The 20,143-nt window shown below is 36.5% G+C and overlaps 1 protein-coding gene across 1 annotated transcript; it reads right to left on the reverse strand.

Annotated features, from left to right (window-relative positions):
- Positions 1–2,084: 2,084 nt before the first annotated feature.
- Positions 2,085–12,784, reverse strand: RP1 (retinitis pigmentosa 1 (autosomal dominant)). The gene is made up of 6 exons (XM_010582967.1): positions 12,376–12,784; positions 12,146–12,339; positions 10,598–10,769; positions 6,188–7,747; positions 6,006–6,112; positions 2,085–5,744 (listed from the first exon to the last, which is right to left on the reverse strand). Exons 1-6 carry the CDS (start codon positions 12,782–12,784, stop codon positions 2,085–2,087), a joined length of 6,102 nt encoding a protein of 2,033 aa, XP_010581269.1.
- Between the last annotated feature and the right edge of the window lie 7,359 nt (positions 12,785–20,143).

Consider the following 20,143-nt stretch of genomic DNA (forward strand, 5'->3'; position numbering starts at 1 on the left):
GGGCGGGGGGCAGGGATTCGCCACTTGGGGACTGGCTGGGTGTCGGTCGGCGAGTGGTGAGCAATTGCCCTGCGCATCATTTGTACATTTCAATCCTTTTATTACTACTGTTGTCATTTTATTAGTGTTATCATTATCATTATTAGTCTCTTCTTTTCTGTTCTATTAAATCGTTCTTATCTCAACCCAGGAGTTTTACTTCTTTTCCTGATTTTCTCCCCCATCCCACTGGGTGGGGGGGAGTGAGTGAGCGGGTGCGTGGTGCTTAGTTGCTGGCTGGGGTTAAACCACGACAACATTATTTGCAGCATAGAACCTTGGTACGCAGAACATGGCATTTAGTTGGATTCTAGTAATTTCAAGCTTCATTTTCCAAACATAGGTTTTATTTCTGTATTGACATGTAAAATGATGAAAAAATACCACTGAGACTCTTCACTTGGAGCAGTTCTAAAACATGCAAAGGAGGACACCAAAAAATGTGGAGATGGAGGGAAGAACATCAGAAACAAGGCCAGCATAGGAAATAACACACAGCTATTTGGTGTGAAATATATTAGATTATATATGTTGCTTTAGGGCGGTAATGTTAATTTATTACATAGAATACACTGCTTCAAACAACACAAAAGTATCACTTATTTATGGGGAAACATATCTGCCACCAGAATCCTAAAAAGAATTGAAGAGCACTTCTAGGTTTCCTACCTGTACTGCAAACCCCTTTTGCTCCAGATCCAACTTCTACTTCCCCTCCATGTGCCTTCTGTCTCACAGGGAGACAATCAAAGCCTCTGGGCCAAAAGGGATTTGTGTCAGCCTTTAATTTGGTCCCAGTGATAACCAAAAGATCATGATCCCGGGCTTATCACAGCATGTACATTCCAGTTAGTCCAGACACAGTCTCCAAGAGTACAGAATGGCCAAATTCTCATTCTCTAGAGTTTAAAATCTAGCCAAAAAACTGAAATACTCTGCCTAATCACAATATACATTAAATATTTTCCAATTTTATATTTAAAATCATTTGCTGAAAATTGTAAACCATGTAAATGCTTACTATGCACACATAATATTAAAAAATGCTGTAAACAGGTATCGAAAATAATTCTAATAAGAGATTGAAAAATCCTGAAACATATTACATATGCCTTGGTTTCTCATAATACAACATATTTACAAAAAATACCAAACAAAAAGAACATGGATCACTTTTAAAGTACAGACATTACAGAAGAACACACAACTAAAACTTGTGGTGTGTATAGAACAATTTTAAGAGTGAGCGGTGCTGCCTCAGAAAGGACTATGGCAAGGGCAGTCAGGAAGTCCATTGACACACAGTTTCCCTTCTCAGTTCCTGTGGAACCCCAGTAGCAATAAATAAGCTTCTTTTCTAGTATCCTCTGGGTAAAAGAGGCAAACTTCGTTTGGGATCCCATATACAGGCTGAAAGATCTCTTTACTCACGTAAATATTCTGAAGTTGGCCTTTAAAAACCAGAAGAGCAATTTGATAATGTTAATCTACATAAAATTAACTTGACTTCGGTTTCCAACTTTTCATTCCATTACAGCATTTGAACAGTACTTCCTACTTTTCATTTCAAATGAAACATATCAGTTGATTTTGTTCTGGAAAAAGCATTTCTACTGAAAGATAATTCTCAAACCCCTTCCTCAAATATCACGAAATATAAGAATCTTATATTGGAACTCAGGCGGGTGTTTCAAATTTCAGTTCTCTGTTCTAATAAGCACTAGTTGATTCTCTACAAATAAGATGGTCAATATACAATGGAATATCTCTGAGCAGACAACATTTCAGGAAAAAAATGGTTTTTAACCAAGAAATCACTGTCTTAGAAGAACAGCTTTTCTTCCTGTGTTGGTCCCCATAAAAATCTAAGTAATTATCTGTACTTCAGCAATGATATACAATTGTGATTTATATTTATCTAGGTCTGGGCTGTATTCACATTGGGAGTTTCACTGGGTGTGGCATTCAGCAATTTATTTTGTGATTTTTTTTTTTTCTGAAGACGTTTTCACTAGTCTAATGTTACAGAAATTCCAAGATGTCTATTACAAGTCTTTCTCATCTTTACTGCTTCCATTGTCCATTGTACAAAAGCAAACTACTTCTTCTCCTCCTCCTCCTCTTCCTCCTTCTTCTTCTTCTTGTTTGTCTTCTTCTGTAGGAAAGGCATTTTCAATTTTCAGATTTTCAGAGGCATTGTGTTCAATGTTATTTAAAGAAGTGTCACACTTCAGAAATGTTTCAGAATGACAGGTTTCTGCTGGATCTGCCAACATGGGAGAAAATTTTTCTCCAACAATATGAATTAGGCTTATTCTTAGGGTTTGGCATATTTTTGGCTTTCTGTTGGGTAGCTCACTGTTTGTGCCTATCACAAGATCACTGGGTATGTGTTTGGATACATTATTTTGACAATTGCTGACTTCCACAGGTTTTACATTCATATCCTCTATAACATGTAACTTCCCTAAACTGCTTGTGTCTTTCAGTGCTGAAGATGCAAGTATTCCAAAGTTACTAAAAAAATCTAAGGTGTTATTAACATAAAACCTATTAAAAATATTATTGGCAATCTTATTGATACAGTTATTCTTCAGAGTCACATGATGATTTTTGTCTTTTACTATATCTTCACCTGGCCATTGTAAATGTTCACTCTTTTTGGCCAACAAACATGAACCCAGCTGGTTCTCAATATCAGATGCCTTTTGGTAGGCACATCCTCTCTGTTCCTCATTAATTGGTGTGACTGTCACTGTCAGTATTGGACAATGTTGGCCACATATAGCGTGGAGTTTATCCAGAGAATCTTCTTCCCGAAGAGCACTTCTGTTAGCATTAGTAACATCTGTTGGCTGAAACTGTATGGGTTCGTCATTTAAAGGCTGTTCCAATGGATGCACCTTGTTATCAGGCAATCTGAATTCCACAGATGTGAAGGCTGCAAAATTGGTATCAGCCTGTGTGGAAAGATGTGTGGAAGTAGAACCTACCATGACTGATGGTTTGATCTTTTCTTTGTTTGCTGCAGGAAGGGGAGTGATCTTACCATTGGGGCTAGGTTTGCTTTTTGTTCTTAAGTCATCCTGAAAGGGGTCTGAATCACTATTGTGAGGTATATTGAAGTAGTTGCAAAAATTTTCAGAGGGTTTAGCCATGTCTTCAAGTTCTGAAGAAGAGATTTCATTGAGGTCTGGGTACTGATTCAGATTGCCAAAGTGTGAGTACGGAACATCATCACTGTTAGTATCAAGGACTGTGTCTGTTGATGTTGTATCCAGATTACCATACATTCCAGTCCGTTCAGGTGGTGATCTTCTTATCAAATGATTTTCTTTCAGAAGCCATTTGCCTTTATCTATCAATATTCCTTCATCCTCATTAGCTCGTACACTAGGTTGACAATGCTGCATTGGAGATTCCTCTGAACGGTCATCAGTATAACTTGTCTCTTCTCTGGTAAGAGTAGGTTGTGGTGTTGGTAAAGAAGTGTTTTCTCTTCTCACTATCGTGTCATTTTTGTTTATATTTACTGGAAATTCTTGTAAGGGTAGTGAAGAGTGTGACAATTTCTCTACAGAGCAGGACCTAGGTTCTTGAGAAAAAGAAATGTTTTTTTCCACCACTGCAGAGTGGAATTCTTCAGTATCTTTTTGAAATACTTTTGACATATATGGAAATCCTCTGTGAAAGTCAGGCTTAAATGAAGCTTCTGTCTTGCCATAAAGTCGTTCAATAGTTCTTTTTACATAGCCAGTGTTATAATGTTTTTCAAGCACTGCTTCCTCCCCGCTTTCATTGGTCAAATCACTGGATGCTCTAAAGTTATAATCACTCTCTTCAGTATCTGGTCTGTAATCTGACCAGTCTGAAGTAGCAGGACTTTGTAAGCATTTTTTTAATTGAGAGGTGTCTGAACACATTTTATTCTCCGGTTCTTCTATTTGCAATTTCTGTTCTCCTTCGCTCATATCACATTCTGTAATTTGCTTTGATTCATAACAAAAAGATAATGGAGAGACTGTAGATAACCTCTCAGAGGTTTCCTCACAAGCTTCTACATCTTCCTTGTCTTCCTGTACAGAATAACCCTCATTATTATATTCTACAGAGGTTTCAGCAGCTAGTTTAAGTTGGTTATTTGATTTTTTGTCATTATCTACTGACTTTGGATCAACATTCTTATCTTCACTTTTATCAGTAGTAACATGTATAATATCTTTTTCACCTTCTAACTCAGAAGTATCCTGATCTAAAATACGATATTTATCATTAGAAGTTACACTATGAACTGTCGAGTTAGGTTCCACTGAAGTTTCTGACTCTTCATTATTGAATGATGTATCAGTGTTTTCATCTTGAGATTTTTTATATAGGCTATCAGGCATTTCTTCATTTCTTTCAGGTAGCTCTATAACTGATGCAAGGCTACAGGTATTTGAATTAATATCAGCATATTGACCATCTACCTGTGTTTTGGGAGCACTCAAGTCTAAAGTCTCTGTTTCTCTACAAAGATCTTTCTGTATATCAAAACAGCTTTCTAATTCACCAGTCAATTTTAGAGCTTCTTCAGAATTTACACTGTCCCTTGGAATACAAGGCTCAACAGATTTTTCATTTTCATGCAAATGTATACCATTATGAATTTCAGATATGGGCATATTCTCATGGCAATGTGCGGAGTCCTGCTTTTTGAGTTCCCCCCCAAAGTGTAATAAGTTGTTTTCTGTTGATTGGTGAAAATGTGAGAAGGCAGCCTTCAATTCATCAACTTTCTCCATGACTGTGGTTTGTTTCAGAAATTGTAACTGTGTAAATATTTCAGAACAGCTACATGCAGTTTTTTGCATATCATCTTTGTTTGTCCCAATCAAACTCTCTCTCAGATTCAGTACAAGTAGACAAGCTAGGAGGACATTGGAAGAAGAACCAAAAGCTGAAGGAGAAAGATCTGAAAGGCTGCAAGCTTTTCCTATACATCCACTATGTTCTTTCTGGAGACCAAGCAAAGTTGATTGTAGTTCATGTAGCAACATGCTAGACATGCAATTATTCTGAATATCAATTCCCATTTTCTCATTGACAATTGTGCAATCAACTTGAACAGCAACTTCAGATTTTTTTCTTTTACATAGGTTGGTATCTTGAATATCAACTGCTGGCATTTTTTTATCATTGTCATGTGTTTCATGAAACAAGTGTAGTTTACCGTCATGATGAAATTCTGACTTTAGGGAACACTTGGACTCTTCTACTATAGTTGTATTAGCATGAATGAAAGAGTCAGTTTGTATTTCACCTGAATCCTTGGCTGATTCTTCTAAAGTTCCCAACTCACAAATAGGCTTTAATGTTTTTTTTGTCAGATTATGTTCAACCAGATGGTTTTTTCCAGTCACATGTACTTTATTTGTGATAAATCTGGTTTCTTTATCTATAGAAGCATCAGTATTTTCTTCAGGAAAATAACAGACATTGCTATTCTCTGCATTTCCTTCTTTTTTATTTATAGGGGGTAAGACAGAATTTGGTAACAAATTTTTCAGCCAAGTTTGGACATAGTTTTCAAGTGAATGCTTAACACCTTCCTCTTGAAATTCCTCCTGTTTTAGAGCCTCTAGTGTAATGGGTCTCTCTGACATACTTAACTTATTTGCACCTTTACTTAGATTCTTCTTCATCCCCTTTTGCTTTTTCTCTTTCTTTGATGACAAATTTTCCAAAATATTCTTTTCCTTTTCTTTTTCAAAGTTAAGATTCTTTGGCACTTCTGACAATGAAATGACTGCTGAGTTGTTAGATGTCTGTTTGAAAGAATTGGTTGTGAGATGTGTGCCTTCTTTCTCAGTACTCAGTGTATTCTGACTGTGTTCTGATTCATTGTTTGAATCAATTGTCATTAAACCATCTTCACTCCTTGCAGATGAAACGATACTTTTTTTTTTGCCTGACTTCAATTTTACCTTGGCCAACTTGTTGTTATTACTTTTTGGGGTTGTATTAGATGATAATCCTTTCTTCTCCACTGAATCCTGGTGATAGAACTCATCTTCAGGACATATGCTTTTGCCTGAATTGACAGACCCATCATTTTTTTTTACAAAAAAATCCATTCCTTTTTTCTGAGGTATTTCAGAATAATTACCCATAGCCTCTGTTGTGGAATCCTGTGTGGTTTTGTCTGTGATATGCATTCCCTCATTTTTAATTATCCCTGAAATTTCTTTATCTTTTTGATTTTCATATATACCTTGCTCTAGAAAGTTAGATGATTTTCTTTTCTTCTTCTTTCTGGTGAGGGAAGATGCAGATTGACTGTCATCAATGACATGTGTTGCCGCCACAGATTCAGTCCTGACACTGATTTGATTCTCACTTTCAGTAACAGTAGGAAAGAATCCAGTTGTTGGGTTTATTTTCTCAGTAGGAGCTTTACTAGTTGGAGGTACCATCATCTTCATCTGGCTATGTCCGGGACAGGCTGAATGCGCTGGATCTTGAGAAATAGGTAATAGATCAGCAGCTTTGCGTTTTGTTTCTTCTTTTGACTGACATAATTCTGAATATGTAATGAAAGAACTCAGTGATCTTTTTATTTGTTTAATATCACATGACTCATGGATGTGGTCTGCTGAACCTGGTCTAGCTGCCTGGTAAATTTTTGATGATGGTGTGAAACCACTGATGTTAGCTTTGCAGGTTGATACTAAACTGTTATATGTACCTTGTTCCACGACTGATTTCTCCAATATATTCTGCACCAATTCATCTTCATCAGGCAGTTCTAATGTCTTCCTATTTGTGGTTTCTATTAAATCATTACTTTTGTGGCTTACTTTAAAGAGCATTTCTTCTTTTATATTCTCTGAAGAAAGCTTTAATATATCATTGCCACTCATCTCGCTAAACTTTGGATTACTGACACTTGATTTTTTTCTGCTTGAATGAGCTACCATGCAATACTCAGATTTATTTTCTCCGTTCTGTATTTCCTCACTGTAGGAAAACTGTCCTATTGTCTTCTCCTGAACCTCTTTCTCAGATACCAAGGTGACACTTTCAACTATGGCTTTTTTTTGTCTAACACGTCTTGGCCCAGGGGTGGGAGGCCTATAAAAGCGAGGCCTGATATTATCGTCAGGTACATTGCTTACATCTAGATCTGCAGTATTGTCCTTCTCACACATATGACAACCAGCAGTTTTTAAATCAGACTCTGATTCCTTGTCTGACACTTGGGCATTTAATTGCTGTAATGAGTCTCCCTCTTCTTTATTGTAGCTCTTCAAAAATGGAGCATCTTTTGGTTTTATGTGTTCTGATACATTTACATTGGTTAAGCAGTCTTCTGCACACATTGCAGAATTGCAAATGGTGGTATTTTTGTCATCAGAAAGGCCAGCACGACTTACAGTGGTTGTCCATTTAATGCTTTCTTCCTCTTTAATTTTGAATCGAACTTTCATTTCCACTGTGATACTGCCATCTTGATTAAGGTGAACAGATTTCTCAATGTCATCTTCGTACTGTGCCACAGATAACTTTTCACCAGTAACTGACTGATTTCCTCCTATACCATTATGGCTGTCAGGAACATAGGAAGAATGGGAGTTGTTATCATTTGAGTTGTTATCATTGCTGGACCCTTTATCAGAAGAAACTGAGAATATCTGAGATCTTGAGCTAGAGCTCATTTCAGCAATTACTACCAATAATTACATTGAAAGAACCCAAATTCATTCAGTAGGTGGAAAGTAGAGCGGACAAATATCATGCATGAGCATCCAGATGATGAGACAGCAGACCAGCAGCAAAGGAAGAGAAAAGAAGAAAGGAGAAAAATTAGTACAAAAGAAGATAATGAAGTGTGTTTATTTTACCAGAGTATTAGAAAGTAAAGAGAAAAACATGGCTAATCTTGCAGTTCATTTTAAGAAGCTGTTAGAGAGAGAAATACAACCAATTTTTAATACAAAATCAAGCATTTAACTACTTTTCCACTTAATTTTATTTTGCAATAGGTTCTTTCTAATGCCAGAGCTAGAGTCTTATTTGAAGCTCCAAAGCCTAAAAAAAATACTAAATACTCTCATTTTATACTTAGTTGGGAGCTGAGGTTGCCTTGAACTTTTCAAGGGATTCACAGGCCCTCGCCTGTTTGGGCTTCAAGCTACCAACTTTACATCTTCATGCCTGAGTGATCATTAATATATCATTTCCTAATGGTTCATACAGTTAGTGCTAAAATGTGTCAGTCAAGGTGAACATATATCTCCCTAGGCTTAATCCAACAATCTGCCGCACATGAGTAATTACTGTGAGTAGTGTCACTGATACATGAATAAAGGGTTCAGATCCAGTCCCCTGGACTGACCTTCTATAGAGAAGTAAACATTGAAGCACTTGAACTTCTTCTAAAATCTGAATTTAAATCATGACATTCTGAGATACACTTTATGCTACGGTACTGTAGACAATGGTGCAAAAATCAGTAAAGCCAATGAGAATACTTCCAGACTTCAATTAATTTTGAGTATGGCCCAATATGTTTGCACACACATTAAATATTCCCAAAATATGTTTTGATTACTCTGTAATAACTTGACTTTTAAAAAATCTTATCTCATCTCTCTAGCAGTTGTCACTGAAGAGGTGAGAGATGAAAGAACATGAGATAAAAATAAAGTTTTGCTGTCTTCCAAGAAGTTCTGCATGTGTGAGGGAAACAGTGCATGTACACCCACAGAAAGACATCCACAACTTCTACTGATACCTAAATATATAGGAGCCACCATTTAATAGAAAGGTTTCACTTGCAGAAAGGTATTTTAACACATGTAATATGTTAACTTATCCACATTGCTTGAATTTAAACATATTTTTTTTCTAAAGTGAGTCTCAAATGGTCTCAGATCAAGGCTTTCACAATTAACATATTACTATTACAGATACGTATCTATAATTTCAGGCAGATCGCCTTGCAAATTTCCCAGGTATGTGCTTTACCATGAACAGAATCAGAAATAAAAGTTTGTACTAACTCCTCTAACACAGACCAGACCTTATGCTTCCCAAAGTAAAAATCTCACCTTCTCTTTCTCAGGAAACGGAATTGGCACAAAGCACCTGAAATCTGATTTTTCAGGCTCTCACATCATCAGTGATGTCTCCTACACAGGATACTTATGAATTTCTCAGGTTAAAGACAAAAGAGGGTTGTTTTTTTCTCTCTCTTTCTGTAATTGCTGTTAACTAAGGATTAGAAGAGGGAGTTTATCAGATTCTCAGCTACTCACATTTTTTACCATTGCAAGGCCCAATCTCTGGCTCAAAGCAAAATTTTGGTAGGACATTTTGTTTTTGCAGAACTTTCATTCTCAAAATGTTCTTATTCATTCTCTCTTGACTCATTAATTATGCTCTGCAAACAGCTCTCAAGCTGAGCAAGTCAAAGAACATGAAGGTTGAGAAAAACTAAAATGAATAGTTTGGTGGGGACATAATAAACTGTAAGGGATGTGGACGAAACTCCTTCAAGTAAATGGAAGCCAAGTGTCTTATGTATCAAAGTGCTCCATGACACAGTCAAGATTACCATGGAAAGTCTCAGTACATGAACAATTACAGTGTTCCCTGGGCTCTCTAGTACAGCATACAGCTGTATGAAGAGTACAAGGATTTAACAAGTTTCCCCCTAGACAGTACCTTTGCCCTACGGGATGCTCTAATGCTGAGGATTCCCACATGACCTAAAGCTCTGGTATCACAGCATTTTGTTCCCCTCAACCTCAGGCTATTCAGCTAGCCTGGCTTCTCTCCAATAGCTCCTCATGTTCTTGATCATCCACTGGCCGCTTCACACTCCTACAGACCTTGTCAGTGGCACAACTCCATGACTAATCAAAGGGAAAGTACTTATTTGTGTATCTTTTCCCAAACTTATTCAAAAAATATGTATCACAGCCATGAGGATATAGGAAAGGATGCCACTGTTTAGACAAAAGCAGCTTCAAAAACACAATGAATTTGCGAGTGGATCAGTGCTATTTGGGTGTTTTTCCTGTTTATGTGAAGCATGGAACACAGGAAAAAGTGAAAGTCATGACAATGATAAGCCAAACCGCCACTTGCTAAGGTAAGTTCTGAAAACTGCACAAAAGTTTTGCTCAAGAAATTCAGTCAGTTAAGAGCCTGAAGTAGCCTGTGGCTTCTCTTTTACCACTACCGTTATTAACCGTGACACCAAAAAAATTAATAACAATGACAATCAAGTGCATTAAAATAAAATATACTTATAGATTTGCATCCATATTCTAAATAAGTCTGTTTGAAAGAAAATATGCAAACTAGCTGAGTACTTAGCAGAAACTTACATTTTAAAAAGAACATTAATACTTTGATCTTTCTTATGCTTATAGAGGAGTCAGAGCAGATATAAACAGTTTCAACTGGCCTTTTTGAATATCCTTGATCCTAGTAAGATTGTCATGGTTTATGTCTTATGCTGAGAGAGGTAAACCAATTAATAAAATACAAATTAATTCAAAGAACTTACTGTTTTCACTTTCTGACTTGGCATTTGCTTTTGGGTACACACGATTTGCAATTCCAAGCAATTTAGCAGGGCGTGAATACCCAAGAGAATCATAATTGCTTGGTTTAAAAGGCTCTCTCCCTGCTGCGACTACAGCTCCAGAGCACAATATCAGGGCCTGAAGATTAGGAACCTGGGAAAGAAAAGTAACATTAAATTGTCTGCCTTAGTAACCACAAAAAATAATGTAAGAGATTTATCCCTTTCATGCTTTAATATCTTCACTTCTTAGTCTCTACATTAGTTTGCAGCAGGCTATTAAATATGTATCACAGCACAGAATTAATTTTTCAATTCCTATAAGGCAATTCCTATCTCTGTAAGGGTATGTCTTGTTATATAAATATATTAGAAAAAGACTTCAAGAAGAAACTTGGATCCAGATCAAAATTTTCTTATAATTTAAGTGTTTGCATATGTAATTTTGTTTCATCATTGCACAGTGACTGTTCATAGCCATAAAACAAGAATATACATTTGGAGGTAGGTATAATTATGAACATGTATTTGGAGGAAGAAAGGGGAAATTGAGAATACACCAGAAGTACTTGACCTGTACTGCCACAGAGGAACAGGATGGCATCACAGAACAATATACATGGGAAAGGACCTCTGGAGGTCATGTAGTCTAACCCTCTGCTCAAAGCAGGTCTAACTGGATCAAGATGCTCAGAGCCTTGTCTAACAGTTTTGAATTTATGTTCCAAAATATACTGCAAGATAAGTCTTACAAACTGCACTTCACTTACTTATAGGCAATATGGACAGTTTCCCAACCTAATACAGAATTTCACCCAATGGAGGGTAAACGCAAGATTTCCCTTGAACTCTTGGAGCTCTGCATGGAATTGTCTTTCTAGACACCTGTTAGGTATAATCACAAGTGCTTTTCTGTGGTTAAACAACACACAGATAAAACACTTAAGTGAGATAAAATTCTATAAAAGAGTATGTGAGTTGAAAATCAGTATTATTGGTGCTGCATCTTCTGGGTTTAGAGGTACAGAACCTGGTCCATGGTTTGAAAACTATAATAGACAGTCAGGTGTCATAGTTGCAAGTAATTAATAGCAAACCACTCTGCATTTGTGTAATGATAAAATATGTGTGGCTATTAGGTGCTACTTACCATATTTTTAAAACATTAAAAATCACAGATAAACAGCATTAAGACCAAAGAAAGTTTCTGTATAAATGGGTAAAAATATAGGATTCAGAGCACACCTGAAAGAGGCCTGAGTAAGAAAAAGAAAAGTGTTTTTTCATGATGACGTAAAATAAAATGTTATCACTTGCTTCTTTCTGATTGCAAGATTCCAGTATATTTCCTCCAAGCTAGTAGCCTTTCTGAAGGGGAAAAGGCATAGAAAGGAAACAGCTGAAATTCAGCACATCAGATCTTACACCAGACCAGTGTCCCAAGCTTAGAATTGATAAAATCACCTTTTTAATTAAAAATAATCTAGAAGAAATCATAGAAAAATTGTCAGTACTCATCTTTATTCTCACCTTTCTGCCGTCAGTGGTATATAGTTTCACGACTGGATATTGCATTAACTCACTCATATAATCCAGAAAGGCCTCAAAAGTTTGTGTATTTTTCTTTCCCAGAACTATGGTGCGTCTGAGTCTTACATCCCCATTTTTGAAAACAAGCATTTTTTTGGGAGTCATTATTTTGCTTTCTCGATGGCCAAATCCATCTTCATTCTCCCTTGCTAATTGCACAGCGCGACGACGAGCGCTGACAGGCCTACTGATCTGCCAGGGCAGCGGCTTTTTGCTAGCCTGTTCCAGGTTGATGGGCTTCATTTTCCTCTGATGGGAGCAAATATAAGATTTTCCATCTTCAAGATCCTCCAAATTGGTAATGTTGTGTCTCCCTTTTGGTGTACTAATATTCCTTACTCCAAAAGGTAATGGGACCCGTTTGGATAAACTATCCAGCAGGGCATCAAATGTTTTGTAAGACCGGTTATTAATGACCATTTTGATCCCATTAAACTGAGGATCTCCACTTTTATAGAAACAGATCCGTTTTGCCACAACAGGTTCAGTAACATTGAAATGCCGCGTGGATAAACTCTGTTCACTCTCAGAGGAGTTTGGCTGATTCACTGAATAACTAGTTGAAGGTGTTTCACTCATTTTGACAGCAATCTGGAAGAAAGAGGAGATGGATGTAAAAGTTTTCTTATGACTAGTAATAATATGGTCTACATTTTGAAAGGTGCAGAAAGAGAATTTGTAAGAAATCAAGAGCAGCAAGTTGTGACAAAAATCACTGGATTTAAATGGATCCAAGCTGTTATCTCTAAATTCCACAAAGACTCCAGTACTGTTGGATTAAGTTAGCATAGCTCTGCTTGCAAATATTCCCAAAATTCTCCAATGTAATTTCAAATCTCTTATCATTCTGGTACAAGGGACGTTGCCTTAGAAGAAGGTACTTTGTCAGTTGTGCTGGTTTTGGCTGGGGTAGAGTTAATTTTCTTCACGGTAGCTAGTATGGGGCTATGTTTTGGATTTTTGCTGAAAACAGTGTTGATAACACAGGGATGTTTTCATCCCTGCTGAGCAGTGCTGACACAGCGTCAAGGCCTTTTCTGCTTCTCAGCCCACCCCACCAGCGAGGAGGCTGGGGGGGCACAAGGAGTTGGGAGGGGACACAGCTGGGACAGCTGACCCCAACTGACCCAAGGGGTATTGCAGACCATATAGCTCAGTGTATAAAGCTAGGGGAAGGGGAAGGAATGGGGGACATGGGGAGTGATGGCGTTTGTCTTCCCAAGTCACCATTAGGCGTGACGGAGCCCTGCTTTCCTGGAGATGGCTGAACACCTGCCTGCCCATGGGAAGTGGTGAATGAATTCCTTGCTTTGCTTTGCTTGCGCGCACAGCTTTTGCTTTCCCTATTAAACTGTCTTTATCTCAACCCATGAGTTTTCTCACTTTTACTCTTCCGATTCTCTCCCCCATCCCACTGTGAGGGGAGTGAGTGAGCGGCTGTGTGGGGCTTAGTTACCGGCTGGGGATAAACCATGACATCAGTCCAGAATGATAATTAGATGTTTTCTTTCTTGAGGATGAAGCTAATGACATTTCATAATTAAGATATAAGAAAAATCCTTATTAAGAGGGAGTAATTTGTGCCTAGGCATTAGCTATATTCAGTCCAAAATAACAAAACTGAAAGACAATACAATTCATTCTGATCTCATATACTAGTTTTATACCAGGGCAAATCCACTGGAGTCAGAGAAAAGGCTTCTGATTTACTACACTGTAAACTATACCAGAATAAGGCCCAAAATGTGTTTTAGAGTTAAGTTGCATCATAAATTGGCAGATCATTTGCTTTTCTATTATAAGTTTTGTATTTCATGATACATAAACCACTACAATATTTGCATTTATACTGAGGGAAAAACTACTGAACAAATAAGACTTTTTTAGTAAGAGAAAAGTCTTTAAATCCTTTATACAGACACAAAAATTACAGGTATTCTTCAGCAGAAGTAGCCTTTAAATTGAAACATTTGAATACCACTCTTTTAAACAACAGATTATTTCTGACAACTATATTGATAATCCTCATGCTTGAAATAGAGCACCCTTACTGCAACCTTTCATTCGAAGCCAAGCTATATACAGATACTGTAATGACAACCCTTTAAATGAATAAAATCACTTTATCTTAATGATTGGTTTGCTTTGACTGGAACACAGGGTAGAAATGGCTAGTCAACTAATCAGCCTCAGGGAAGCAGTTTTGGTAGAGTTTTACTGAATAGCTGTATAGCAGTCTCAGGGAATATGTTTTTCATCAAAATAATATAAATTAAATTCTTTGACAATGTCACCTTTATGTAGCTGCCATATTGACTAATGGAACAATGTCTTCCGGCTACTACATATTTTTCTTAATGAAGCTATGGGAAACAATATTTTGACTATTTTACTACTGCATACATCAGTTCTGAAACTGATAAGAAAATGTTGCTATTTTCCAAGACAGTCAAGGTTCAAATAAAGTCCGTTTTGACAAGATTTTATCTGACTTTGTTCTTACAGCTTTTCCAATAATGCATTGTTTTCAGCTTGGGTGTTTTGCCTTCACTAAGAGTTAATAAGTTTTTAAACGTTCATTATTTTCAACAATGATCAGAGCACAGGAAGCAATGTCTTTTAATGCATTATTTATGCTGTAAATTGTACTCATTCTAAGTGCTAAAACTGAAAAATAACTGAACAGGTCTGCACTAGAATGCTCACAAAGATTGATTTAGGTAATCACAATTCCATTTAAAATTAAAACGAAACAAAACAGCCAAAAATCTGTAAGTATTTATTTAAAGAATATGCAGGAAGAAATTTTCAAGCTTGGCTGCAGCAACTTATACAGCCCAGCCCATGATGGCTAGTGAAATGGCTTACTTTCTGTGGTAGGGAGGAGCTCCACTTCAACTGAGCTATAGTTGCTCATGGTTTTGGACACATCTATTCATTAGAAGCCTAAATTTGCATGACAATTCTAAACTGAGAGGTTGACAGGTGAGTTAAGACTAGGGACAGAATTTGAACCAGCCATTTTATGCTTCAGGCATCATTCTATTTATACTGATATTCTTAGAGGAAATCCATAAGGGCATTTTTATTGCTAGCTGCAACACAAACTTTCCTACTCTCTTTGCAGAGCAAATGTTCTACTCTAGTGAAGGCAGCAATGACAGTAGTAAAGTTCTTGAGCAAACTGAATGTTGTGTTACCCCATTTAACTGGCCAAGAAGAGTTGAGGTCACTAAAAGAGTCCAGTCCAGGATCTCTGAGGAAGGGGAGAAAACTGTTAAGTCATCGTCACTAATGGCCAGAGACAGAAATGAACAGACGTAGCTCCTCAGCTGCTCTGTACTACAACTTCTCACCCTTTATGAAAATAGAGTGGAATTTCATCTAACTAACTGTATGATTATTCAGTTTTACAAGAGATAAAACAGGTGGATTTTCTCATGAGACTACTGATAATAATTGCTTTTGAATTAGCCTCTTAGAAGTCGTTCTGGATATTTGTACTTCTGTAAAACATTCAGTTATGTAAGCATCAACATTTGGAAGAGAAATACAATACATTTTACATAAAGATAATTATTAGACTGAGTCTTGACACTGTGGAAGTAACGAAATCCAAAACAAACAGAGAGAGAATATACATGTAAAGAAAAAACCAATTTTCATTATAAATATGAAATAATTTGAATTCACAAAAGTAACTAAGAAAAACAAGTTTTCCTTGGGAAAACATAAAATGAATGATAAAACAGTTTTGGCAGCAGACTGATGGTTGCATAGCACACCATGTATGAATATTTTCTAGTATTAATTTTAATAATGGAAATTGCTTATGCAACTTGCAGATATCTTATAATTGCATCTTACAAATAGCAAACATTTCAACAAATAAATAATCTACATATTGTACAAGTTACTATTTCATACTACAGGTGATCACACTGTAATAAGTTTTCATTTCATCTTAAACATAGTATCAATTTTCATACTTAAATGATTTTATTTTAAAATTAAGAAATAGCTGATATTACATGATACAGACTGTCTGCTAAGATATTTTGGCAATTACAATGTTAAGAATTTTATTCTGCCAGAAAATCAAACAGAATTCAGAATTGAATCCCTTTACCTGCATTCTTATAAACAAAAGCACTCATTTAAAGTTTATGCACAAAGATTTTAAATTTTATAAAGACACTAAGTGGAAGACTTTGTTCTAAATATATAAGAATATGTTTAATGCCATATAGCTGGTAAGTACTGCATATAATTTCATCATACTCACCCACAGTCACATCCTATGTAAATAAAAGAGTAGTTAGCTTGTTTTCAGAGATTTATAAATTGTACATGTGATTGTCTATGCCATATGAAATGAACATCCTTAGTCTTATTCGAAGTGCGCTCAGCTAGAAAAAACATCATAATCCATTTGCTTAATCTCAGCTAATGTTAATCATCAGACCAGGTTCACCTCAGGTAGCCATTGCTCAGAGCAGAGTGTCCAACATCTCATTCAGCAAGTCCTTTTATATTATTTTTAAACTCTACTTACTTTTCAAATATTTCATTTATATATTTTTCTGTTTACTTAGATTGCTCAAGAGACTCACAGAACCACATAAAATAAAAAAGTGGGTGGGGAACCTAGGTCATCTAATCTATCTTCTTATCAGTGTAGGGTTATCCTCCAAAATAAATTCTTTAGTGGTAAAAATTTTAAATATGCTAAAATGGAGCTTTTACCACTCACCTTCTGAGACTATTTATTAACTATCTTCTGGCATTAATTCTTGCTTTTTTTCAATCATTTGGTCAAGATGATCCTCTTTGTGCTAAAGATTCTCCCATATTTTCTCTATTCAGATAACACAATGAAAATAGTTCCACAGTTTCTTTCACAACACTCAATAAACGTGACAGCCTGAAGGACTTTTGTCATCCATGAGGCATTCTTCATTTCAACATGTTAGCAAAAGGGCAATGCAACAATTATAAATGTGTGTGAATATAATTTATGAAGAGACAGGGAGATTATGTCTAACTGTAGCTGAATTATACCACAGAATGTGGTTTTTTTCTTTTTCCAGTAGAAATACTATATCCCTGGCTGGTAACTGTTCCATCTAATTGCTACCAGATGTATAATCTGATTTGGAGCTTCTTTGCTTAATCAGGATTACAGCAAGCTCTCAAAACTAGCTGTGTAGAATAGTAACAAAAACATTGCTCAGTAGACACTACCACTGCATGCCATAACGATTTTTTAACTATTTTCCTTAGCAGAGAATTCAATGTTTATAGAAGTTTTAAAATACCGCTTCAGTTCCACTTTCATAAGATGCATAGGCACAAACATTGAATGACAATCTTGCACAGATATTTTGCTATAAACATTACTTACTCAAATATCATATTAATATGATTATTTAGGTCCTTAATCTATCTTAGCTAATGTACTGCTTACAGTCCAGTCTGTACTCTGTTGTTTACACTTGTTCAGAAAATGAATAAGTGCAAATTCTGTGTGTTATTCTGATGTTTTCTAACTTAACCACTGATACAGGAATTTTTATAGAGTTGGTTTTCTTTTAAGTGCAGGATTTAAAATATCATTGCTACCCTCATTAGCTTTCCAGTGCATGAAAAGCCACTTTTGATAACCAGCTAATCCATCAGTAGCTTCCGTGTACCACTAGAATTTGAGACCCAAAAGGTAATACTTCTGGGACCTGGTGAAGATGATAAACAAGTGCCGCCATTTAATGGTGTGAATGCCCCTTAATTCTCTAAGAATTCAAAAGGCTTATAAAGCTTCTGTCCAGACATATGTAACTTAAAAGCTCCACTGCATTCCTTTTTGTACTACAAACACTCCATATATTCTGAAAAGATAGAAGAAATTGACAACTTTATAGTAAAAATAGCATCAATAAGAATTATGTTTAATTCAGACTTAAAGCTAACAAGCCACAAAAAATTATCACAGTCCTATAGCAATCAATATCAATACAAAAGCACTCTTCATCCATTCATGTGGGCAGCTTGACTGACATCCATGGAACTACTAAAATCATGTTGTAAGAATTTAGCTGTAATATTTGGAGAACAGCTGTTCTTTTTATGAAAAACATTTGCAAAGAAAAATTGGGGAATATAAAATTAGTCCAGAAAATTTAAGAAGGCAAAATCAGGCCACAGGAGAAAACATATCAGTAATTAAAACTGTAATTACAAGCAGGATTACAATTTTCTGGGTTGCTGTCATTATCACTTTTAAATTACATGCCTGTTTATCTCCAGAACTTCTTCAGTTCTCAGTTCTGATACTAAACATTACATTTAACCTGTACTCAATATCCCTCTTGGTCCTATTTTTCTGTAAGTGTTATGGACTGGTCAGTCCCTGAAATTATGACCATATCACTGTGAGGCAATCACTAACTTCAGTTCTTGTCTCTCACTGAAAAGAAGAGAAAAGAGAAAAACTCATGTTTGGCTCTGTGACCGCAGTGACAGATAAATCCAAAGGATCTACCCCAATGACCAAGGGCATCAGTGGCCATTTTCCTTTTGATTCCAAAGGGTGTCCTCTAGGAAGACAGCAGCATAGAGATGGCCAGTTGAAGGTCCAGTGCCTGCAGTTAGCCTGCAACACCATTCTCTACAGCAAAAAGCCTAGGTCAAGTACCCTAAGCAAACACTTGGCCTGCAGTCCCTGGGCTGAACCAAAGCTCAGGTAGAAGTTTTCAAAGTCAAGCAAAAGTTTCTAACTGACTCCAAATTTCTTTGTGTCAGTCCAGAAAATTACAGCATCAAAATAATTGTAAAAACTATTTTTATCGTTACTCTTTCTGATTTTGATCAAGTACTCCTCCTTTTCTATGGACTCTGCTTTAGCAACTGAACTGATTAAATGCTACAAGTACCTAAATATAACCTAACACTTTCCACCTCATTCTATGGGTCTTCAGTGTTTCTCAAGATCAGCATCATATCCAGGAAACTGATGCCCAAGAAAGAAAAAATATGTTAGCAATTATGTTATCATGTTTGCTGATATATTCTTTTTTCCTTAGCAGATAACCAACATCCCAGGTTGAGAAACATAAGCAGCCTTTTCTGCGGCATTATCCTGAGTCAGAGCAGGGTCAGAACTGTGTGCGATGTGGCCCTCCCTGCCTGGCAATCCTATGGCCCTTGAATGACACCCTTTGTTTAAGTCAGAGCCATATGGAACAGCAGTTAACACTTGGGTACTTTTATCATTCAAGCGTGAGTCACATCTTTAAAACGGGCAGTTGCTACACCAGTTAAACTATTACTGTTGACCTCATGCCCCAAGAAAATGCTGATAACATGCCTTATATTTCCAAGTCTCTTCAACCTCTTATACCTCTGCTTTTTTTTTTAATTGCACTGCTCAGTACGGTATGGAACTAGGAAACTGCTATCAAGCTAAAAAGGAAATTATCACATTAGAAGCAGGGGCCTGGGTCAAGTTCCCTTCAGTGTGCCCAGCCTGTTTACATCCTTTCCAGTAAAGCCTTCCAAAAAATGTGCCACTATTAATATGTTACTACTGATAAGATTTTGAGCCATTGCATTACAACAGCATTTTGGTGTTTGGTATACATGAACTTCTTATCAAGTTAATCCCCACAGACTTTTATTCATTAAATTCTCCAACATAGATTTGATAACCAACAGCTGGGGATGCAGAACAAGAAAAAAGAAAAAGTATGCCTCTGGGGAGGAAAACAAAACAAAACCAGAGCCCTGCTTTTAAAAGATCTCTGCCTGGATGGTTAGATGGACTGCAAAAGTCTTGTTTGAGCTGTTCTAGTTTTTGACCACCACGAAATTTAACTCAAATCTGAACACCTGTTTGCATTCAGAAGATAGCTTCCTCTTAGAAATTTCTCGCCTGGCAGAAGT

Source organism: Haliaeetus leucocephalus, unplaced genomic scaffold (genome assembly GCF_000737465.1).
Source record: "Haliaeetus leucocephalus isolate CR32 unplaced genomic scaffold, Haliaeetus_leucocephalus-4.0 Scaffold858, whole genome shotgun sequence".
NCBI lineage: Eukaryota > Metazoa > Chordata > Aves > Accipitriformes > Accipitridae > Haliaeetus > Haliaeetus leucocephalus.

Bases quoted from the DNA above. Each gene is read 5' to 3' on its own strand.
- RP1 (XM_010582967.1), bottom strand. From the start codon at position 12,784: ATGAGTGAAACACCTTCAACTAGTTATTCAGTGAATCAGCCAAACTCC. The intron at 10,770-12,145 runs GTGAGAATAAAG...TTTCTTTCCCAG, and splicing joins ATACCACTGACGGCAGAAAG to GTTCCTAATCTTCAGGCCCT. The intron at 6,113-6,187 runs GTAATTATTCTG...CTGTCAATTCAG, and splicing joins TTCCACAACAGAGGCTATGG to GCAAAAGCATATGTCCTGAA.